General features: G+C 38.5%; 1 protein-coding gene across 1 annotated transcript in view; it reads left to right on the top strand.

The window, feature by feature from the left end:
- snx7 (sorting nexin 7) overlaps positions 1-12,710 on the top strand; it is a 39,640-nt gene extending 26,930 nt beyond the window's left edge. The window contains exon 9 of the mRNA XM_041065524.1: positions 10,463-12,710. Coding sequence (XP_040921458.1) covers positions 10,463-10,543 — 81 coding nt within the window. The 3' untranslated portion in view covers positions 10,544-12,710. The remainder of the gene's footprint in view (positions 1-10,462) is intronic.
- Positions 12,711-26,035: the final 13,325 nt, after the last annotated feature.

Below are 26,035 nucleotides of genomic sequence, written 5' to 3'. Positions count from 1 at the left end.
ACATAAAAGTTGTTAGGGAAAATATTTGTAATACAAAGTCCTCCATTTTGGTAATAGTAGGTTGAATTGACCTTTCACTACCCCTTTGCCCAATGCAAACAGCAGGTGTCCAATGATGTCTAAGCATATCAGTACAAGACAGTAGCCTACTGGATAGCTCTGGATTTCTCCACATATTGAAGCTAGGTGCATGGGGCTGCAGTAAGGGAGATCCTCACTATACCAAGACTTTTAAGCATCATGAGACGTTTTTGTCTTTCCAAAACCAAAAACAAGGATGTAAAAATGTATTGAATAGCTTATTTATCTGCTAAAATCTGAGCTTCTAGAACTGGCATGCCTGGTGAATTAGGTCTCTACCTAGCGTAGTAAGCTACATCCAAGGCCAAGGATTAGCATATCATTAGCTGACTGCATTATTAAGGTTACAGAAAATGAACAGTCCAATATTCTCTCTGCTTTTAGCTCTGGTTTGGTCTCGTCCAACTCCTGAGAAAAATTTCTGTGCCTGTCTGAAGTTTGGTGCTAAGTGTACATTGGGTTTATGAGAGCTTTTTCTCAGCTGCCTGCTGCTGCTGGTAGCGAGTTTGATGAGTGCGCTGAGACAGGACAAAACTGAGCCATAACAAGCTAAAAAATAGTTTCCGGTTAATAGTTATGATGTGTGCGTAATTAAAGGCTGTTGTAAAAAAAGGCTTGGTATATTGCAAGCTGTAGTGTTATTGTTCCTGGTCCTGTTTGCCATTTTCTTTTAAGTGTGTATGTATAACTGAGTGAATTGCAAATTCAATACTCAATGATTCTTACCTAATAATAATTGTATCTGCCATATTGATGGCAGTTAAAAACCCATCACTCATTTTTCCCCTTATGTTGCTTCAGAGTGCATTTTTGATGAAGCAGCTCTGAAAGACAAGTTTGTCTTCATGCAAAGAAAACAACTTGTTTGAAGGCAAGTTAGAGGGGTACACAGATCAGTCATGCCCTGTAATGTATGCAATGCATGTTCCATAATTCAAATAGATGTGTCTACTGCCAAGTCAGTACATCAAGTTGACACAGCTCAGCCATTCACTTATCTTGTTAGCACTGTGTTCTCTTTATTATTTATTAAGCTGCAGTGGCCTCTCCAGGATAATTGCTCTGTCACTGGGAAGAGACAGAAACTCCATTAGTTATTAAACAAAGACTTGTAGTTAATAGTAACAAGCAAATGATGTACTTTCTGTGTTTTGGCATTGGCTTTACAATTATTTTTTTTTTCATTTACTCATTTATTTTTGCTACAGAATGCAAATTTGCTCTGTAAATTTCCTCAACAATCTATACAATATACTTTTTTTCTTCTTTGTATACTAGTAGCAATCTATTGACAAAGAGGAAAAAAAGTAATGGTTTCATAATCTGAACTAACAGAGACAACAAGAGCTAAAACTATGACCAGATTAGCTGTCTTGACAATACCTCCTTCTACAAACAATGGACACATGTCAATATATCCAAAAGCTGCTAACGTCCTTTTGCAAATGCTGCAAAAGTTTGCAGGCTATATAGCTAATCAGCTGCTTAGCCATACTGCCCTACAAAGGCAAAATGCAGTGACCACATATCCTTGTCAAAACTGAGTCACAGCCTTTTGACTTTCTGACATCTGTTGTGCTACTGCTGAACTTCCGCAGAGCTTCCACTAAAGCTAACCAGCCTAGCAGATCTCGGTGACTGCTATCTTTTTTGACTGAAGTGAATTCCATGTTATTTTATGTGGTTAAACTACCTTTAAGTTGCATGCTTAAATGTATGAAATAGTAAACAAATGTATTATATTGATTTTAGTATAAATAATAATAGAACTCAATTCCAGCTATGGACTGTAAATAATCAGACTTGTTAATTTTGTTAGACAAGCTAGTAAAAATGAATAAGGAAGCAGAAAGAATTACAACCTCTCAATTTGTATATATATCTATATAAATATAAATATAAATATAAATATAAATATATGTACACCACAATAGAAAAAACTCTGACAACTGGCAAATTTCTGTCATCTCCCAGTACAGCATCCAATTTTAACCACTCCACCTAGTAAAGGTACCCTGTGCAGAGACAGTTATGTTTACATTCAGTGTTTCTCACCAGAACACATTTTGTATTGTTGAAGTCCGACAAAGCTGCTGAATACATTTCCCTCTTCATTTGCAAGCTGATTTTATAAGAATTTTGAATTTTCATTGTTTAAATCCATGTTGACTTGCTAATAGTCCTTCTTGCCTCCCACCAGCTACTGTCAGATCAGTGGAATAACATGAAACAATCAGTATCCTTGTGCATATGAGATATTAAAAAATAAATAAATAAATAATAATAAAAGCCTTTCTCCATAGTGATACTAGCTGTCATTAAATCCACAGTTTTTTTGTAATGACAGCTCATTACTATATTGTCTTGGTAACTCCTTTGGCAGAACTCTTGAGTTCGGGGCTACACAGTAAACCAATGAATTTAAAATGTATTTAACACTTGTGATGTTTTCCAGACATTCCGTAGTACATGGTGAGCAAACAATAACTCACTTAGTGCCCTACTGAGAATGATCCCAAAGGATGAGATCACTAGTTGCTGTCTGCCGATATTGTTATTCAGATGCAGATGTGGGCTATTGTAGCCACGGGGCTTGTGAATGATTTATTGGAATGGAGCACAGAGAGATGGCCTATAAGAATCTAATAAGACACCTGTACCTGGGAGGGTTTTATACCACCTAGGTGAGGTGTAGGTGAAGGCAGGGAAATAGAGAGGGAGGATGAATGAGGTTGGATGGGGAGATCAAGGAAAAGATCAATGTGAGGAAAGAAGGAGTCATAAAGAGCACAAAGAAGCGAGAATGGGTGAGGAGTGTTGGGGAACGTGGGGGAGACTTAACAGAAAAAGACAAAGTCACAAAGAGCAAGAGGAAGACACAGGACTGGAAGTAGGAGGCTTTGAATATAGAAATGAGAGCATTGAACTCAAATAATTTACATTACAAAGGGCATGTGTGTATGAAGTTTGAAAACTGATTAGTGACCAGTGTCAACTAGTGCTGACATGTGCAACATTCTCTTCCAGTTCCAGTTTGCTAAATATGAGGATTTGGGACTTTGTGATGGACGTTTGTCCTTATTCTCTGCAGTTTTATTAACTAGTCTTTGTAAGATTGATCAACTAAATAATCAAGACATTAATAGATAATGAAAATTATTATTTGCAGCACTTCTGTCAACAAAGAACTTTAGTCATGGCATCTTAAGGGATTTAGACATTTTTCAACGCTTGAATTCCACCAAATCATCACTTAAACTGTCAAGTCCTTGTGACAGTTATTCCCATATGACGTGCATGTACCATTAACACAGGGTGACAGAGGAGCAGGCATGGGAGGGTGGGTGTGAAGCGGAAGGCAGGACAAACTTACTTGTACCTTAGATAACCATTTTCTTTTCTGTTGTCGTTGCTTTGGCCCTGTATCACAGCACATTAGACACAAAATACAACAATGAAAGTCATGTCGTCACCCATCTTCCACCCAGCTAACTTGTACATGGAACATATTGATTCAATTTAATTCAATTTCAATTCAATTTTATTTATATAGCGCCTTCCACAATCAAAATTGTCTCAAAGCGCTTTACAGAGACCCAGAGCCTGACCCCAGAGCAAGCACTTAAGGCGACAGTGGCAAGAAAAAACTCCCTTTTAACAGGAAGAAACCCTGAGCAGAACCTGGCTCATATGGGGGACCCTCCTGCCGATGGCCAGGCTGGGTGAAAGGAGTAAAAGAACGAAGATAGAACAGCTGGAAATAGAGGAGAGGAGGAGAAGGACATGCAGCATATAAAAAATGATACAAACAGGGTTGGAAGCAGACAATGTTAGAGGGCCAGCATTCAGATTACAGAACACTTAGTGGATACTGTGTGCTCAGCACAAATGCCGCTATTTACTTAGCTAAATTTTGGATCAGCTGGAGGCTTTTTAGAGAGTTTACTGGACATCCTGATAATAGGGAATTACAGTAGTCCAGCCGAGAAGTAACAAATGCATGGACTAGTTTTTCAGCATCACTCTGAGACAGAATGTTCCTAATCTTAACGATATTGTGCAGGTTAAAGAAGGCAGTCCTAGAGACTTGTTTTATATGCGAGTTAAAGGACAAATTCTGATCAAAAATAACTCCAAGGTTCCTCACAGTCGTGCTGGAGGCTAAATTAATGCCATTCAGAGTAATTGATTAGATAAACTGTTTCTGAGGTGTTTAGGACCAAACACAATAACCTCAGTTTTGTCTGAATTAAGAAGAAGAAAGTTACAGGTCATCCAGACCTTTGTCTTTAAGACAGGCCTGAAGTATGGCTAACTGATCTGTTTCATCTGGCTGGGTATCATCTGCATGACAATGGAATTTTATTTCATGCTTCCTGATAATATTGCTAAGGGGAAGCATGTATAAGGTGAACAATATCAGTCCAAGCACAGAACCCTGTGGAACTCCATGACTAACTCTGGTGTAAATGGAGGAATCGTCATTAACATGAACAAACTGGTATCTATCTGATAGATATGACTTAAACCAACCTAGTGCTGTTCCTTTAATCCCAGTGACATGTTCCAATCTTTCCAATAGGATACTATGATCAATAGTGTCAAATGCAGCACTAAGATCTAGTAGGACAAGTATAGAGATGAGTCCATTGTCTGATGCTATGAGAAGGTCGTTGGTAACTTTCACCAGTGCTGTTTCTGTGCTATGATGAACTCTAAATCCTGACTGAAAAATTTCAAACAAACCGTTCCTATGCAGACGGTCACACAACTGAGTTGCAACAGACTGAATTTTAGAAGTAAAGGGGAGATTGGATATAGGTCTATAGTTTGCCAAAATGCCAGAGTCAAGAGAAGGCTTTTTAAGTAAAGGTTTGATAACTGCAACCTTAAAAGCCTGTGGAACATAACCCTGTTACCAAAGAGAGATTTATCTGATCTAATATGGAAGTGCCAGTCAAAGGCAAAATATCAAGTCAATGAGGACTCCCTTACATGGCTAGATTGTTGTAACATTTGGCAAGTGTCCTCAAGTCACAAGGAGTCACTACTTAACACAAACTGTTCAACACTTTAAGATCTCTTCTGGTACGTACACGTTATTTCAGTTTAGCATGTAATGCACCCTTGACCTTGGGGTACCTTCAAACCTCTCTGCACATGTACTGTTTTTTTTCCACTAGTGCTCTGATATTAGTGAGACGGCTAGATACAGAGGGGACAGTGGATGAAGAAGGTGAGATAAGACAGACAAACAAAAAATGTGGTGATGGACATTTTTCAGTATTTCCTGGCATTTTAAAGACCAAAGATTAATGAACACATTATTGGACAATGAAAAGAACAAGGAACTTAATTAGAATCATCAGCAGATTTACATTAAGTGCAATGAAAAAATACTTATTTTGGAGCCCTTGATTGCATGAGAATAAGTGACTGATGGACATAGCCAGGACAGCAGTTTCCATACTTAGCAGACAGACATGATTAATGGTGTCCATCATTTCATCTCCCTGTTAGCAATAAAGCTAAGAAATGTTTAGGTTTAACTATTACTTTAAGGGATGGTAACTGGTATGTATCAATCTTGGGTGTGGATTCAATGAAATTTGTTTTTCAAGGGTGTTTCTGATGCACATTAATAATGCACATCAGTACTGGAAGATAGGACAGTGGTGAATCCTTAGGCATCAGTCCTGATGTTTCCTCATTGTCAGTATGTGTGCATACAAAACATTAGGTACATTATGTGTTTTTATGTTTGTGTGTGTGTGTGTGTGTTTTGTTCTGCCAGTGCTCTACTGTTAAGACACTTTCACTGAATTAGATAATGTAGAAGAAGATGTTGATGATACTGTTGATGATACTGATGGGCAGTAGATATTAATACACGTGGAGAAGAGTCTACTTATGTGGTTCACACTATGAAATGGAGGTGATTACCTCCATTTCATGTGTGGATGTGACACACCTCCTGCTCACTGTTTGAGAAATTTTATCTCTGTAATGTCAGTAATAATAACCTGATGCTGCTGTAATTTAGCAATATATACTGGCTGGTAGAAATACATGTGCTACAGTGTATTAGGTCTTTAAGCCATGCTGTCATCACAGTGCTGTGTGTGGGCGTAGCAGAATGAGGATGCGCTGATATTTACAATTCTATTAGCACGTCTACATGCAGTTTTCTTCACAGTTGTTCCTATTGCACAGTCTGCATATTGCCTTATAGTAGCAAGATAGGAGAAAGGTGACAGTCCATCATTAACATCAGAAATATTCAACATATATTACTAAAGCTGGTATTGTTGATTGATGGATTTATTTAAATGAAAGCTCATAGCTAATCAGGGCTCTGCTTTCCTAATGAACCCTGTAATTAGAGCTTTAGCACTGGGTTTGTCTGCTTAATCTTGTGTGTGTGTGCGCATGTACTTGTAGCTGATTGAAGCCTTGCGCTTTTGTGTGTGCTGTTATGTTAATAAGTGTGTTCTTGTCTATGTTCCATGCATGTATTTATTTAAACCAAACCTTGACTCTCATGTGAAGTGTGTGAGGATCACTATCTGTGTTTTATTTATTTCAGTCATGCATCAAAGCCAGGATACTATTCAATTTTAAACTGAACTATCAGCCTAGAACTGATGGCTGAAGCTACAAAAGTTAAACCTGAAGACCTACTGAAATGGCAGTTTGGATGTGACATATTTCAATGTGAAACATGCAGATGGGGTATAATTTTTAGATAGATTTGATCAAATCAGTGCTTGATTACTCAATAGTAGGTTCACTATGTATAATGTATAATGATTTCAATGTATAAAAAATGTGCAACATACTATATTTTGGACATAAACCAAGGGATTGAAAAATCAACACAGGGATACAGGATTAAAACGAGGAAATTTTATTTTTTATTTCACTGTGCCTTTAAAGAGCAGTTGTTTATCCAGTAAACTGAAAGGAATCCAAACCCCATCCAATCAGAGGCTTCGGTACAAAACCATGAATTCTTTTCTGTGTGTTAACTGGAAATGAATCAATCCTGTTTCCTTTTCCAGCTTTTTGTTGTTGTCAGATTAACGTGCAATTTCCTTGTCTCTTGGCTTGCTCTGTAGTCTTCCTTAAAAAAGGCTGTGCTGAGTCGACAGCCTGTTAAATCCAGGCTTCTTGGACAGATTTAGTGCTCCGCTGGAACATCTGAATCTGCTTTGTTAGAAACACCCTTGCTGTTATATCCTCCTCTGGAGCCAAAAGCACCAGGTCTTAGAATTTAAAATTATGCTGCAATGAAAACAGTTGTTACTAACTTTAATCACATGGCTTTGTCGATAAGCCAGTTCAAACATTTAATACATTATCTACAGTGCTAAAAATGTAAATGTTCTCTGAAAGGCTAATTAACAGAATTCAGGAGTGTGTATTGAAAGCTAAAGCTGAGGGTAACCAGTGTTGTAAGGTCAATAAAAGTGGTCAGTGTCAGTCCATTATGTCATCAATGTAGTTGATGAAAATAACATTTATGTTGGAAGTCTTTTCAGCTGGTTACAAAAACATTTTGCTTGTGAGACAATTTGAATAAATGTACAACAGATTTTTCCATCACAATCTGTAGTGATGTGATTCCTTTTTTTTTTAATTTCCTTTTTTTTTTAAATTTCCTTTTTTCGTGTAGTCACCTCCTAAAACCTCTAGTAGGCACTATAGGCAATGGGTGACTACTCATGGGTAATATTATTTCAGCCTGTATTGTCAAATTTACAGCAGTGCAAAATATTACTGTACTTATCAGTATATACCAGCGCACTAGTGCCGTGGTTGCAGTGCACTCCAAATAACTTGTTAAGCTAATGATAAAACTACTATGTAACACAATGAATTTGTTGATTGTGAAGACAGTAGGATGCCTTTATTGTGAAACAAAAACAAAGTGTTGACAATGCTAGTGCATTTAGCTAATGAACACTTGACTCATGATTCTGTAACATTACCTTCAAAAAAGATGTAAGACATATGCCTTACATCTTTTTAATATGAGACAGATACTTTCCTCACTTCCTGTTGGGATGTTGGTTTGGAACAATAAATGGATAAAAGGGCAGGAGATTTACACTGACTGGTCAGACCTCTAACTTCCAAAATGTTACAAAGGTGATCAACTAGTTGACGACTGGTCAACTACTATTTTGCAAAAGAATTTGAATTAAGAATTAGTTGTCATGGAGCACTCACCAATTACTGTTCAACCCCTAACAGCAGTGTCTCCAGCATGAGTTTACTAGTAATGATCAGTGCCAGTAAAACAGGACTTGGGGGGGGGGGGGGGGGGGGGGGGTGTCATGAGAACCTCTGAATGTGTTTGCTCTCCTGGTCACCATTGTCAGGTGAAAGCAAATGGCTGATGCTTCTGTTTGATGAGACATGGATGTACTGTGGATGTGCACCCTCTTCATGTGAGCAGACATTTATTGTTAGAAGTTGAATTCTAGGTAAGTGGGTATTTAGCATGAGATTAGGAGCATGGGTTCTAGTTTTGATGCTGTCTTATGTCCCTTTCCTGTGCACTTAACTTTTTGACTCCTCCCAAGGAAATTTAGGCCTGCACTGATAATGTAGACCATGTAGATGCAGCCTGCAACCGAGGTTCTGTGGATGCTATTGAGAGAAATTGGCTGTTAAATGGAGAGTTGGCAGGCCAAGGCTCTGACTTATTGCCGCCTCTAAACGAACTGCTATTACCTTGGAAAAACTGACTGCACTTTATTGATGTGTGCTGACAGAGTGGAACCCAAGTTCACAGATTGGCTTTTGAGCGTATCTGTGCCTGTTGGTGAGCACTTGTCATTTTCATTTTCTGTTTGCATGACTTCCTGCCTGTCCTGTTATCTAGATAACTGCGTCTTTGACATAAAAGTGTGATTTGCTCTGTCAAGTGCTTTCTCAGTGCCTCTGTGTGTGTGTGCATGTCTATCTTTGGTTGGTTGGACAAATTTTGGTTCGAAAGCATCATTGTGAGGCTTTGGCTGGAGCTCACAACTTTAAAGGGCTGTTTGAGTGTTAAGACTTAGGGTTCAGGTTAGAATTAGTTTTAGGTGATGGTAAGGGTCTCACAACTATAGTAAGACAGGGGTGCATGTGTGTGTGCAATAATGTGCTTTCACTGATGGGATGGCAAGGGAGTTGGAGAAAGAAAGAAAAGACTGATCAAAAGAGAACGGGAAAGCTCCTCAGACCGTTATAGAACAGTGTTTCATATCTAATGAGCACCATAGAGGTAAAAGTGGAACAGCAATTAGGAAAATGTTGTGAAAAATCCCAATGATGATTCTCTGTTACGTGGAAATTTTACAAAACTCATTTTAAAATTTTATGTCAAAATAAATGCAAGATAACTTACAACAAAGAATAACTATAATACATTATATTTAAATTTACTGTAAAGCCGTACTATTATTCTGGTTTTCATTAGACTGCAAGTTGACCACATGTTATGAATAATGACAAATAGGTAGAAATGGGATGAAAAAAAAGAGACATCTTTTACAGGAATCAAGGCAGTATTACTGTTGAATCACTGTCATACACTTTTAATTGACTTAATGACCTGCCATAGTACATGGAGTAAGAGACAAGAATACACACTGATTGATCAGGGAAAAACCCTGTGCTCATGCGGATGTGCAAACTTGCTACCATGGTTACCAAATGATTCACATAAATGTATACATCACTACTTTATATGGAATACTTGTAAGATCGCTTTATGAAAAATTGTGGTTGCTCTGGTTGCTTTCACACCACAAATATTAAAGTTGGACAAGAATCCAGCACAGATCCTGCCTTCCATGCAATCTCACCCTGCTTGTTTGATCAACAAGACCAGCTAATCAACATACATTGCAGCACATTACAAAATTTCAACCATCTTTAATGGGGCAAAAAAAAAAAAACTCAGTCCGTAGCCTGTTTTATTTCAAAAGCCCTGCACCTACACCTACAGTACTAGCACTGTAGCAAAGAGACTGTTCTCCACTCCTGGAGCTGTAACATTAACATTTAATCACTGATGTTGGACAATAAATAACATGTACCCAGTGTGCTGTCACCGGTTGGCTGTTTGTTAACCCACAGTGTTTTGATTTCTCTTTTAACACATATTGAAAACAGCAGATGTGATGTGTCCGCTTTGAGAGAGATCCGTGGCAGATAGCAATGGAATGAGTCATTTGAGCCCAAAGTAGTTTGGTTGTAGTAGCAGTATTTCGGATGCTGTTAAACAACTGACAAGCACTTTATACCACTGACAACTTAAACATTAAAGGAATCCACCAAAAGCTATACTATGACAATGATGCTGATGATGGTCTGTCTTCTCTTTCAGTGCCTGGCTGTGTGGGAGTTGTTCCTCCTGTCTCAGAGGGTGGAGCCTAGTAAGCAAAGAGATGGGGAAGATGTCTCTTAAAGTTTGGAGAAGTGTGGAGATCACCTCCTCTTTCAAAACAACATAAAGCATTTGTTGTCTGTCTACCAGAAATTTTCCTAATACAGACTTTGAATCAATATCCACTTATGCAAAAATGCATCATGTACGAAACAAGCACACTGCATCTCTCTCTCTCTCTCTCTCTCTCTCTCTCTCTCTTTCTCTTTCTCTCTTTCCTTCTATCTGGCCAAAGAAGTTAATCCCAGTTTCACCATTCCAGTGATGATAGGACATCACTGAAACCTACACTGTGATCCAAGTATCCACATATTACTTAGTACCACCTGTACATGGCCAAAATTTCAAAGACCCCTGGCTCTTCTGGTTCCACTTTGCTGTTTTGTGGTGCATTTTTTTTTCATAGATACAAACTACACTCCATGCAGAAGACATAGTGCCACTTTGAAACATCTCCTACCATTGTGAGCAGCTGTGTTCCATTTCAGGGGATGCCTCCTTGAAAGGATGCACAATCCACAAGGTGTGGCATCATCATAAGTTTAACCCCTTTCTGACAGACCAAACTAATGATGCATTTGGGTGACCCTCTTGTACTTTACTGGCTGGAATTTTCCAACTTTACTATGAGAAAGTGGTGCTCAACCATCAAAATAGGTGTAGTGAACTATAGTTGAAGTTCCATCATAGAGGACACTAAAAGCTCCAAAGCAATGTGGTGTGTATGGATTTGAAACCATTGATAGAAGAATGGTAGATATAACTGAGGTTTTTTGCTGCCTTTTAAAAATGCTGCTGACTTACAGTAATGTTGCCATGACAACAAATAAGTTTGTATTGCATCAGTAATACCAATGTCACACAGCCAAGTGACTGACCGTAACTTTTGTAGCCATATTATAGCATTTCAGACATGACCACTGTTTTTTTTTTTCCTCAAATCTTAACCAAACTACTTTCATAGTTGGTGACATGGTTCCAGGAGACTTGCCTGTGTATTGAGTGTGAGAAATTGTTTGTTTATGATCTTGGGAACCAAGAAACTAAAGAAAAATCTTCATTCAAGGTCCACTTATGCAGCTTTTTCCACACTGATATCTGGTTAAAATTTCTGGAAATAGCTATTGAGTAGACCAAGACAAGATGTTTTTTGACAAAAATTTGTCTTTGTCTTGTCTGTTTTCCTTACAGTAGCCTCAATAGACCAGAATTCTGTAGTTGGAGTTAGAGGCATGGCCATAGTTATGGATACATCTCATGTCAAGATCAGACTACATGATACCTGCATGATAATGGTCATTACACAAAAACAGCTCTGTAGGACTACTACAGGTCAAAAACTGCACAGTGAACCTTTAAGGGCTGTTTATAGTTCAGACACGGACACTGAATGTGCAAGAAGATCTGTTGACACTGCACTGGGTGCCTGCGTATACTGAAGTGTTACATATGTTCATGTGTACAGTCATGCAGACGTGCAGATGTTTACATTACACACACACTGTCATGTAGATACAGGAAGCCTAATTTGAGCTTTGTGGTGAGCACTTATTGGTTGGCGTCCTACGTGAAGTCTGCTATGTCTTTCATCCAAGTCACAGCAAGAATTTAGGATCCCCTAATCGGAGACCATCTCACGTATTGTTTAGTCTGATCTGGCACAAATAAATCATCAAATTTTCAATTAATACACAAGTTGAGGCATTGTGCCAATGTATTTGAAGTTCTGGTGTCCTCTGAAAAGGAATCAGCCAGTGTAGCTTTATGCACAGAGTGTACACCAAAAAGTAAAATTATAACATTCCATTACAAAATAGCTCACATAAACTGGAGGTGGTATCTACATCTAGCTAGTGATTTACTTTTAGGCTAATATGTGACATCAGAATGGTATGAATAACACACAATACTACTGATCTGCTGTACTTTATGCAGAGAAGCTGTAAATGCCTAATGAACCATTGACCATGAATTATTACACAAATGTTTGGTTGTTTGTGCCGATAGAGATTTCATGTTTACATGTGTAATGAAGACTAGCTCTGTGCAATGTCTTTGTAATCCTTTTTCTAATAGTGTTTTTTTCTAATCTTTTTTTCTAATCTATTTTCTCTAGCTTTGTTTTTGCTTTTTTCATTACTGAATATGTAAAAGAAAAGTCTGAATAAAATTGTTTTTGAGATGTTGACATAATAATAATAAAGAATAGAATAGAATAGAATAGAATAGAATATACTTTATTGATCCCTTTGGGAGGTCCCTTGGGGAAATTTGGGTACCAGCAGCAGTACAACACCAAAAAACACAGTAAAGCAGCAGTACAAAGTAAAAAAGTAAAAAGTAACTAACTAAGTTAAGTTAGTTACTAAAGTAACTAACTAAGGTGCTGGTATAAAAATAGAATGTAAATGAAATAAAAAAGTAGAATAAACTCTTGAATAATTAGTACTAAAATAGAACAAGGGTGGATTCAAGTAAAAAATTAAAATATAAAGTATATACAAACATTGCAAACAAACATTGCACTCTTAGAGGTGGAAATAATAATAAATTACTGCACATGAGTTATTGCACATGGATAGTATTGTTATTGCCCATGGGTTATTGCACATGAATAGTAGTGTCCGGCAGGCTGTACTCCTTCCCTCTCCCTCTCCCCCTCCTGCCATATTCGGTGTTGTATAGTTATATAGACAGATCTCACCTTCTGTGTGTAGACTGTAAAAGCATAAAAATGATGTGAAAAACAAAGGTGCAGAATGTCTCCCCCAGGTATTCAGACTCAAAATGAATCACACATATCAGATTGAAAATTAAGCTTTTTGCAGGCTGTGTATCCACAATAAACATATTTTGTCTCCCCCACTGTCAAAGTGTCTTAAAAAGTTATGCCAGTTGGCAGGACTAATTCTGAAAGCAGCAGTTATGTTCAACACTTTTATGACAGCATACTGATTGAAATGTGTTTTTAGAAAATGTTTTTGGAGTACATGTAATGCTTATCACTCCAGGCCTGAACTGAAAAGCCCTGCTTGTCTGTTAAAAAGGTTTAAGCTGTTGAAACAAATCACTCTGCTGGAGTTCTGCTGCACACAGACAAAGGTTTTATGCTTATCATTTGTCAGGTACAGGGGAGATTCACCCCATGATGAAAAACAATTCTAGGAAAGGTTGCGCTCAACCTATTTCCACAGCCATTATCTGACTTCTGTGGAGTTTGTGTCGATGGATTTTTATCATTTTCTTTACCTTGCTGTCTGTCTGTTCATGAACTACTTTCAGGACCTAAAAAGAAGAACCCGATTTGGTCCAACATTAATGTCAAGATTTGTGGTTTTGCTGAGAGAGGAGAGGTGTGTATTAGGTTTAGTCTTATAGCTTTTGCATTCACAATATTTTTACATAAATATAATTATGTAAAGCCTACTGTAAGACATGGCAGACACAGAAGGATCAAGGATCAAGGAACTTTTATTGTCATACCAGGACATTTACATGTTATGGCATGAAATTAGTACTCAGGTCCCACTTTAAGCCATCAAGAGCAAGATGTGAATAAGAGTGAAATATAAACATTAAAATAGAGAAATAAATATAAACATTAGAGCAGATATATAAACATTGTGAAATATAAACAATTAACAATTAAAATAAAAATAAAAATAAGATAAGGAAGCCGAGGTTAGCATGTGCATAAATACGCATGTGCAAGTAGGAGGTAGTGGTAGTGCAAAGAGGTAGTCCGTATATTGCACCTATAGGAACATGTTGCCCTATGATGGCCAAGTATTGCACTTAGTGAGATAGTGTTGTAGTGCAGGTCTGTCAGTGTGCGGTGAGGAGGGGGGGGTCTACAGGGTAGGGCTAGAGTTCAGCAGTCTTACAGCTTCAGGGAAGAAGCTGTTCGTGAGCCTGGTGGTCCTGCTCCGGATGCTCCTCAGCTGCCTGCCTGAGGGGAGGGGTTGGAAGGAACTGTGTGTGGGATGGGTGGAGTCCTTCATGATGCGGAGGGCCCTCCCTCTGCATTGTGCTGTGTAGAGCATTGTGTGTCTCATGTTTGTGGTAACCTAATTAATGTTACGTAGAAGTGAAGAACATGGGCAAACATCTAAAGGCAGGGACACACATTAGGACCATTGAGCATATGGTTTCATAGAGTGTGATATGAAAAAATTCTAATCTTAGGTCTTAAGATCCAGTCTGAAATTTTGTTAAACATGTTCAAAATTTGCAACTGACATCAACAACTAATGAGAGAGAGAGAGAGATGTGTCAGTAAATGATCAGCTTTACCTGAAGTTAGGCTCATTTTATTTCACTAAACTCCAATTCTTTCAATAGGGAAATCTCTTTAAGTTTCTGTGGTAGTTAATTTTTCTCATGAAATTATGCTTTAAGTGGTTGTGTTCACAAAACTCTGTGGAAGTGTTTAAATCAAATGTTTCTGTGTTGACCTACGCAGCACCAACCAATAGAACCAGTTTGATACTTATTTTGTTGGGTCTAGTTTCAATGTTGGGGTCAGTTGCACATGGAGCACAGTTGAGGTTGGTTGAACAGGTGATGTTAAATTTGGTATGTCATGACTTCAGCTGATAAAGAAAAAAACACCTGGTTTTGGACTTGCTTCAGTCTGCAGAATGTAAATACATGTATGTCTTTTAATACTGTACTATGCTATACTTGTGGGCCAAGACCTTAAGTTACAACTATCTCAGTATAATACAATGTATGAGTTGATTAAAGTGACTGAGGGCGCAGACATTTGTACTCAGGAGGACCAGGAGACTCTTCTTGGACCCTGTTGACACCACACAGGGATGGATTGTTGCAGTGTTGATCCTGAAATCCACTAACAGTCTTTTTCCACCAAATTTTTGAGGTGTAAAACAGCTAACCAACAAGTACATCAGCCTGGCTTAGATAATTAGACATGGATGATGACTCTTTTTACCGTGTACAGCACCACTACTGTGTCTGTTTATACTGTGTGTTTCAGTATGTGGGCTGTAGAGTAGAGCCTGAAAATATTTAAATTGTTAGAGATCACTATGTAATGAACTGTGTTTATGAACAAGATACTGAGCTGCACTAAAATTATTTTTCCAGAGGTTTGTCTTTTTGGAAAGTAAGATTACTGTCAACTTTCTTGGGACACTTAGCACATGTGTTACTGCTCTGCAGTATCTGTGCTGTGAAGGTTTTTAAGTAAGCTCATATTAACTCTACCTAATTTTTAGTTACAATTACCATATTTAGTTGAGTTTTTCCAACTAAAAATGCCAAGAAGTCCACCCAACTTACAAAGAATTGCTTGGCAAATATTGCTTCAGTTTTAGTTGGTAGAGACAAAACCAAAGCTAAACGGAGAATGGAAATTACATTCTCCGTAACAGTATTCTATTGAAGACATGGATCTGAGGCACATAAAAAAAACATTAAAAAAAAAAAATCTTCCAGAACAGCTGGTCACTGTAGTTTAATTTGTGTATTTGTTGTGAATCATTTTCAGCAGCAGACAAATACACATTTTGTGGTCTGCTGAGTATTTGGGCCAGCAGGATGGTGTATTTGGGGTTGAGTCAAAATAAATTACAGTTTTGAACAAAGATGGAGCTCTGTGGCACAGAGGAAAAATGTAGAACATGCTTTGGATATACATTACCTGTTGGTTTGGATCTTTTCTTAAGAATGGCGGATTGAAGGAAAAATAAAGAATATCACAAAACTCTTTTGTGCCTTCACGTGTGAACTAATTACAGGAGCAGACTTTAACAGTGCTGTTAATGTCTGTGAATGTTCTCATTCATCCAGGTCATAGTTCTCTCTTTGAAAATTGAATCGAAGGCAACTGGACATATGTTTGTCTGGGAAGACGTTTCGCCTCTTATCCAAGGGGCTTCATCAGTTCATACGCATCGGTCTATCTAGTCCGCACTAGTCTGATGGAGTCAATTTTCAAAGAGAGTGCTGTTAATGTCATATACACAAAAAAACGTGCAAACAATTCAACACAATTCTTTCTCTCTACAGGGACCTCCATGCAGGGAACAGTGAATAGTGAACACAGTAGTCGTCAGCACACTTAACACCAGGGTAGACCACTTCTGTATGTGGCCTACATGTATAATCATGTTCTCTCCTTCCCACCCTTTTCTTCTCACTCGCTTGTATTCCCCTTTGCATTAAAAAAGCACATGTGGAGTGTCTATTTTCCAAGGCATTGCTACTTTATTTAAAGAACCCTCTAATATTTAATGTGATTAAGTGTGTAGGATAACCTACTTAGTAGCATGTACAGCTACACAGTCCCCACCAAGCAGGGAGAGAGGAATAGATAAGAAATGTCACTTTTTGTGACATTTCTGAAGCTGAAGAGGTTGTTCCTACTTGCACACAGTTATTGCACAGTATGTAATGCACTGTGCTTGACCTCAACTGTTACCAAAGCTTTTTGGTTAGAAACTGTAACTACAGATTTTTATGAGTAGAGTTTGTCAGAAATTGATTTTTGCAGGCTTTGTGAGTTTGTCTAGTCTGTTATCATTACACTGCTAAATTGACCAATTTAATTTTACTGCATTTATTTAAAGCTGCTCTACCAGTAACTGTTTATGATTACAATGCTTCAAATGACTATGTAAAGGGGTCATTGGCAATTATCAACAATTCTTCTAACCTGAATCACAAAATATTTTGTTTGACAAAATAAATCTTAACTTGAGGAAGTTCACAAACTAGCTTTGTTCCAATGAATTTATCTGTATCTCACAGTCCACATCAGCAAATCAGAATCAGAATAACCTTATTAATCCCCGTAGGGAAATTCTTGCTGTTACTTATCTCCCAGTTGAAAATGAAGAAAAGAGGAAAATTGCACATAGTGTGTGGTAAGAGAAAAAAATTTCTAGAATAAATAAGTGAAATGAAAACAAAATAAAAGTATAGTATAATGAAAATCAAGTAAAGAATATTGCAGTAACTCCAATATCAAACACAATACCAAAAAATACTAAAAGACAACCCTTTTCAATGTGGCATCAATTTCAACATTCTGTGGGTATAAAAAGTTGGTATTGTCAGTAAGTCATTCCAAGTTTATCATTCAAACAGCCATGAACACACAACGTCACTTAACGGATGAGCAGCGCCACCTGGCCATAGCACGCCTTTGGGTCAGTGGCAGGCAGTCAGATGTTGCTCGTGAACTTGGTGTGTCTCAAAGTGTCATCAGCAGACTTGCATCAATACACAGAACTACTGGCAGAGTTCATGACAGACCCAGGAGTAGAGCCCAACGAGTGACAGACCGCAACGATGACCAGTACCTAAGGACCTATGCACTCTGACATCATTATGCAACTGCCACACAGCTGCAGGTCCATTTACGAGATATGAGGGGTACTAGGGTTTCAAGACAAACCATTCGCAACCGACTCCGACTCCGACCATTGCAGGTGACTCCACTGACGCCAAGACACCACCGTGAACGTTTGCAGTGGGCACAAGACCATGTGACCTGGACAATGCAGCAGTGGTCTACCGTCTTGTTCACTGATGAGTGTCAGGTCACCTTGCACAGAAATGATGGTCGTCAGCGAAACAGATTTGGTTATTGTAGATGGCTCAGTCACTGCACGTTCTTACCTCAGAGACATCATAGAGCCCATCATCATCCCCCAATTCCGCCAGCACACCCCCAACTTTCTGTTCATGGATGATAATGCTCCACCACATCGTGCCAGAATTGCCACAGCTCGACTTCAGGAAGTCGGGGTGCCTCATATGGTATGGCCAGCAATGTCCCCTGACCTGAACCCCATAGAGCACATCTGGGACTAGCTGAAACAGAGACTGGATGATCGTACCCCACCCCCAAGTGACCTGGCAGAACTGCGTGTAGCACTTGTGGAAGAGTGGAACACATTGCCTCAGAACAACATCATGAGGCTAGTGAGAAGCATGAGACGTCGCTGTCAAGCTGTCATTGCAGCAAATGGTGGAAACACCCGCTACTGACATTGTCAGTTTTTGTTATTTGGGGCTATCCTTGTTATTGTCTAAATTTTTGGGGTAATAAATATTAAACTAATGAAAATGGTGTTTCTTCTCATTCATTATTAGTAATATCAAAGGGAACTTTTACTTATTTCATTAAAATTCCAACCAAATAGGAAAAGCACTCATGTAAATAACAATATCCCTTACTTATTGTGAGTAGTGTATACAACAAAATAGGTTTATGCACAAGAACCATTTTTAAGGTTAGAGTTAGGGTGGCTGAAACCCCATGATTCTACATGTTTTATTTATTCAGATGTTTCATTATAGTGTCTACAAATTGTATTTTCTACGATAAAGGTCTAATTCAGTTTTTCTGCCAGTAATAAAAGTAAAAATCTGGTAGGGAAGTGGTTAATTTCTTATTTATTTATTTATAGATTTTGGCTTAAAGATAGATACATTTAACATACTGAATGTATACTGGCATCTGCTTCATGTAAATATTTAATTATAGAATGCTAACTTTCCCTTCATCACTAAAACTGCCAATTACTCAAAAAAAAAACAAAAAAAAACAAACAAACAAAAGACATATCTTCAGTGTCCTCAGAAAACCTATGGGGTTGGTTTTTATGGAAGGACAGGTTCCCATATTTTATTTTGAATCTGTTGCAGATGTATATTTGGAGCAAAAATATAATTTCGGGATTTGTTCACTGTGTTGTCAGATGTAAAGTGAAACTGTGCATCAGCCAGACATGTTATCAGATTCCAATATTCTATGAAATGACAGGGAGTTCATCTCCCAGAGATTTGTCCTGTCCTGTCCTATCAAAGTATAGTTACAACAAAATTCGGCCCACATTCTATAATTGGTGAGCTATGTGGAGATGAGAAAGTACACTGGATTTGAACATCTCTCTCTTGCTTCCTGGAGAGACAGTGTGAAAATGTGCATTGTTACCCTCACATTTAAACAATACTGCGTCTCCTCCTTTTCTCTCCCCTCTGTCCATGACAGCTGACTTTTGACTAAACTGTGCCAGTTTATAAACACTTTTTATTTCTGACTTGGTCAGACAGCACTAATTCTAATAGAGTATAACCCGCCCTTTCTCTTTTAGCCTAAAATTTCAACCATCATCTTGGTTATCCATACCAGAATGTCAGACTTGCACCACGCCTGTTATCGCTCTGAACTTACCCACAACCCATCATCGTTCATTTTTATATTATTTGTTTGAACTATTTGCTTTTTGAACCCCACATGGAGTTGGATCACATGACTGTAAACCCAACCACCCCTCATCAATGCTTGAGTTTACCTCTTATGTGATGGTGTAGTCTGCCCTCTTTCTGGGTCTTCATGATGGACAGGACATTATGTGGCTCAGATTCTGTTTGTTTGATGGCTCCTGGAAATTTCTTGACATCCTGCTGGGTTCATATTCTTAATATATGTTTACAATCTACAAGGGGTAATTGATGAGTTAGTGGCCTAAGGTAGTCAATTTTAGAAAACCTTGCATATTCATTTCTCAGAATAGTCCCCTTCTACATTTATACACTTAGTCCAGCAGTCATGGAGCATATGGATCCCTTCTTTGTAGTAGTCAGAATCTTGGACCTACAGAAAGTGGTCCACAGCAGCAATAATGTCATCATCACTGTCAAAATGGCGATCATTGAGCTCCTTCTTCATCTTGGGGAAGAGGTCGTAGTCTGAGTGGGTCAAATCAGGTCAAATCCGGCCAAGGACCTCCTTGGGTGACAAGCCCCAGAGTCAGAGGTAGCACGTGACTGCATGACAGATGATGTTGTCAGTTTTCTCAGGCAGTCCTGACTTGCAGTTTTTATGGACAGAGGGTCTGAGGACAGAGGCTGTTGTAACCTGTACAGATTGTATAGGCAAATTTGTGATTTGTGATATACTTGACTCACAAGTGACAATAAGTCTTATTCATAGATGTTTTACTTATAGCAATTCAATTCATTTCCTCTGAAATTCATTCATTCAGTCACCTTCTATACCGCTTGATTCGTCAGGGTCGTGGGTGAGCTGGAGCCTATCCCAGCTGACTATGGGCGAGAGGTTTTGTAAACCCTGGACTGGTCACTGGTCAATCGCAGGGCTCACACACAAAGACAACCACTCACGCACACACTCACACTTAGGGGCAATTTAGAGTAGCCAATTAACCTAATGTGCATGTTTTGGGGATTGTGTGAGGAAACTGAAGTACCCAGAGAAAACCCATGCAGGCACATGGAGAACATGCAAACTCTGCACAGAAGAGCCCAGACCAGTGTTCGAACCTGGAACCCTCTTGCTGTGTGCTCATTGTCTTGATCTGGTAGTTAAAAAGACTCCTTTGTCTGAGCTTTTATTTTGGTAGTTGAGGTAATCAACTAACTGCTAGAGTCTAACAGGCTGACCCTTCAATTTCAAATTGGTCAAACTGAAGTTGCACTCTACTCTCAGTACGAGTCTGTACTCAGAGGATTCAGACTGCCAAAAGTGAGGGCGAGCAGTTTCAATTATACTGTAACAAGCACCACAATTCCTATTCCTTACACAGATGTAGTTACACAGTTGTTACTCTTACAATTCTGTCATTCCTCTCCCTCAAATCTGACTCTGCTTTTACAGATCTGTACCTGTGGGCTCTCAAATGTTAACTTTCAAACTGAATGGCTCTTGGTTTTGTGCTCACTAAAATCTTTTGTCAACAATATGCTTCAATACATTTCCTTCCTCACAAAACATTTGCAGAGCCTATGTTTGAAAGAACTTGAAACCAACACTGTGTACATCCATGTCTGTGTGTTCCCATCACCGACTGTCATTTAGTGGAGTAGTGTGAAACCATTGGCAGCACTTTGTGTTGCATAACCCATATGCACATTCACTCTGAAGGGATGTCCTTGTGTGTATGAAAGACAAAAAACAAAACAAAACAGGGGAACGAATGAGTAAAAACAAACGGTCAAATACTTAACAGGGTACCTTTAAGTGCTTCTTTGAAAAGTTTTGACAGTGACATTTTGCTTTTGTATTGCACTGTTTTTGTTCAGGAAATGTACAAGGATAGATTATAGTATGTAGTTTGTCAACCGTGGAGTAGGTAAAATCATGCATCAAGAGCAGGGTCATTTATTCACAAACCTCCCAAGAGATGACTGTAAAATCCTGAAAACAGGTTGAAACCGCTTGGCTCTTAAATTGTCAACAAGCCATGAAGCCAATAAAAGCTTTTTATCAGAAGTTCCACTTTACTTTTTTAGGGCATGGTTGAAGACTCCAACTTTCTTGAATAGCACCATTGTTTATTTAGTTCATTCAAAGGCTTGAGCATTTTTCTGGACATGCATATGGAGACCTGGAGTTTGCCAAGAGTTTGAGGACTCATTGATAGCAATTAGTGCTCCAATAAAACATGCATTACTACATATTACTATATATTTTTTTATTTTGTTACACTGGTGTGAAATCATGCACACAACAAAAGCAAAGACATGAATTTCCCTGAACCTTGTTGTTTGTTCATAACAACATCTGGCTCCTTCAGTGGCTCATATATTTCAAACAGTCTTTACTGTACTCCGTGGGACAAGCTGCTGAATAATGTATCTTCTCTTTTAAAATGTTGTTTCTTCTGCAAAAAAAAAAAAAAAAAAAACATGGCTGAGATCTGCCTCTTTAGCCTCATTTCTTGAAAACTTTGGACAGCACATATGGACTAATGGCACATCCCTCAGGTGGAGAGAGGTTTCATAATTTACCAAGAGAGAAAAAAATCTTCATGGCTACAGCATTGGCCTGGCAGAGGATGAATGTTCCATTAGCATAAATGAACCAAAGCCAAGTGTGCTGGTACTATATGACACGCTCACTGTGATGGATTCAATCCAAGTATGACAGCACTGAGGGACCTCTTGAGGCCCTGCAGGCATGGCTCTATGTACATGTGCACTAAATGTACATGTGTGCATGTTTGTTTGTGTCCATAACACATGCACTCACATTATTAATGTGTTTAACTATGCATGTCCTACTTCTTCTCTGCCTGTTACCAATATGGGCAGACCATATGGTTTGTGACAATATGTTTTTATGTCTCATGCAATCCAGTCTTCTAGAAATTATGTGTTTATACTACTAATGTGCAAGTGCATTTTGCTTTGAAAGAGTGTATGCTGTCTAGATTACATTTTCTAATCAACATTGCAAGGAAACATTTTTAATGAATGTACAGTATCAATTCTGTTTGATTTGTTTTCCTACTCACCACAGCTAAATGTGTCTACAAAGCTACAAGGGTCAATGTCACGTAAATTTCATTGCCTGTCTGTGTCCACGACTGCCCATTATAGACTTCTAACAAATGCCCACCTGCAGCTTGAAATTAATGAAATAACAGATTGTATGGCGCCAAATGCACATGCATGAACACATCCTCCTATGCACCAGCTTTACAGCCAGTGTAGGATACTATAAACAGAACTTTGTATACATCTGCTGTCTGTGTCCACATCCTTTTTGGAATAATTCAGGCACTTTAGTCACCATTAATGTTGCTATGGTTCTGTTAAGGCAAATCATAGCAACTGGTTTGGTAAAAAGTCAACAATGACTTGAAGCATGAGACAGGAAATGCTTATTCTTGGCTGGTTTAACCTGTCAGGGAGTCCTTGGGCAAAAATTACTGCTGTTGTTCCAGAGCGTAAGTGCTCTGGGGACTGGAAAGAATATTGCCAGAGAACTTAATCCAGTCAGCAAATATGTTTCCTTCAAAACACATTTAGGAAAAGTAGTAGTAATTTATAGGAGTCACAGTTGTTCATGCTGACTTGAACAGTGTCCATCACAGGAGGATCAACATGAGTCTTCCAGAGGTGGATAGGATAAGCATGCAGCAGCCACTGTACCTCAAAACACAGTAAAGTAGCAGTCAGTATTGCTACTAGGCAATATTTTCTGCCTTTATTCAGTGAGTTCATGTTGATCTAATTGAAAAAAGAACAGTAATGTTCACAGTCTTTTTCCAAATCTTCTTCCTGTCAAAGTAAAAAATCCTCTGCACCACTCATTGGCTTAGCAGCATTCATACACAGCCACTATGAAACACCATTCTTAAATAGTGTATCTCTTCATATTAAGAAATAAAATTCTGTTTTGAGACCACCATACAAGTCTAATATCAACTGTCGTCATAAGGAACCTTAGAAAGGTCCTGCATTACCTAAATTTCAGGCCTTGTCTTAAACAGGGACTGTATCAAAATCTATTTTCAAGATTTTTCATTATGTCAGGTTTGTGTGTACAAGTTGCATGTTTCTAAATGAATTTCAACTTACTTGTTACCAAGTAGTTTTCCAGGTAAAGAAAAACTGTACTATTTATATCTTGTTAGTATAAAATGCCCTCTGTTTTCCTGGACAGTGATTCCATGTTGAACTATGATGGAAGGACAGCAAACAAAAAAAGCATTTTTTTTTAACAGAAAAAATATTTTAGTTTCAAGGAGCTTTGTTTTGGTTGTGTATTTTGTCACATTTGCTGTGGCTAGTGAAAGCCGTCAGTCAAACTCCTCTGTGGACTGAACCCTAACCCTGTCACATCAGACACCTCTTTCATCTTGTTTTGGCCTCTTAGTAATTTTTCATCACTGATAATGCTAACAGTGTGAGTTCTCTGTGGCTCTGTGGACAAATTAGAATAAACACATGAGCAGAAGCAGTTGCTAGCATAATTTAATTTAATTTCCCCTCATGGGCCCATGAAGTGCTGATGAGACATCATGACATCACCAAAATAGTTCAACCAAAGCATGCTTCCTCTTCTTCATTTCTTTGTAATGACCCAGTAAATCTTAAATAATAAATAAATAAATCTCAAGTGAAAAAGTCAAATTAAATACAATTTTCACAGTAGCAATTATTATGCATAAATGCTGAGACAATATCAAACAATACAGCTGTCTCTGGGCCAGCTGAATTAATGTAAGGAACATTGTAAAATCCCTGCACCGCCATCTTGTCCTTTATTGAACCACAAAACACGTTCTAAAATGAATCATCACATTTTTCTCATCCAGCAAACACTGACGGCCCAGCCTGCTCTTTCTATTTCTGAAATCATGTGAGCACTGTGTCCCACGCAGTGAGCCCTGAGGCCAACAGAGATCCAGACTCACAGTGTGACATAATACGACTTAATGACCGCAGCCCACTCCTGACGCTACACAGGCATCACTGCTTTGCCATGTTATCTTCTTGTTTCATCGGCCTCCCCTAATCCGGTTTGTGATGAACACTGTTCATATGTCATTGTGATTTGCTGTGTGGATTCTGTCCCTCCAGAAGCTGGAACGAACCCTCTGTCCTTGGCCGGGACTGTTAGGAGATTCAGAGGAAATTCTACCTTCACTTTGTAGATTTTTCTCTTTCTGTGCTTTGCATGAACTCACAGTCTGGAAGCCTTGCCATTTAACAAGACAAGTGAGTGTGTGTAAACTGGATTTGGGTGATTGCAAGTGCTGCCCATTGAGATTGATATACAGCCAGTGGCTCATCAGCCACAGGCCTCTGGGGGCCAAAGGGCCTCACTGACAATCTAGAATGGCAGATAGGAATGACTTCAAAATGACATCGGACAGCCGATGGCCCTGTTAGGGCAGTTGTAATAAGACAGAATTAGCCCATATACCTTATTGGATTTGGAATATGACTCAAAGCAATAGCATAAAACACAAAGAAAAGCTTGATTATTAAACAAAAAAATAAACAAAGACAGAAAAATTGACAGTCAAGACTAACTAAATTTGCACATTTATGTATGATTTAGACATTATTAAAAGTGCTGTGTCAACATTGTGCATGATTTATTCATCATCAAATAATTTTCAACATGATCAACCTTATTAGTAAATTATTGGTGAAATAGTGTATAGTGTGTTAAAAAACCCACTGTACTATTTGTTTATTCATGTTTAACAAATGATTTGTTAGGCATTCATAAAAAATATATAAATGATTTGCAGACGTTATGTCCCTTAATCTAAAGTGAACATTATTATTTACAAATGTCTGTTAATGTTTATAAATGATTTGTGGACCTTTTACTCACCTCTTATGAACAATCTGGCTCTAATAAATACAGATACGAAGCAATTACTAGCTGTTATTGATAGAAAATGTAGTAGCTAGCTCGCTAGAGCGGTTTACTACCGATTCTCAACCTGAACCATAGACTGTATAAGACATTGACGTAGCACCCGTGACGTCACCCATTGGTTTCGGGGAGTCGGTTTTGTGACCAAACCATGGGCATTTGAGCTGTACCATCTTGGATTTTAGTGGGAGGGTACTTTCCATATTTGGCGAAGAGGCGGTTACTCTATGGGTCAGCCAGGGAGAACCCGGCCACTTAGCTCAGAGCAACCGAGATAGCCTAAGGTTAATCAGCTAGGCTAACAAGCTAAGCGGCAGCTACACGACTGCGACACA

This window comes from Toxotes jaculatrix, chromosome 20 (assembly GCF_017976425.1).
Source record: "Toxotes jaculatrix isolate fToxJac2 chromosome 20, fToxJac2.pri, whole genome shotgun sequence".
In the NCBI taxonomy this organism is placed as follows: Eukaryota; Metazoa; Chordata; class Actinopteri; family Toxotidae; genus Toxotes; species Toxotes jaculatrix.
Note: the sequence above shows the minus strand (reverse complement) of the source record. Positions and strands in the feature narration are given on the sequence as shown.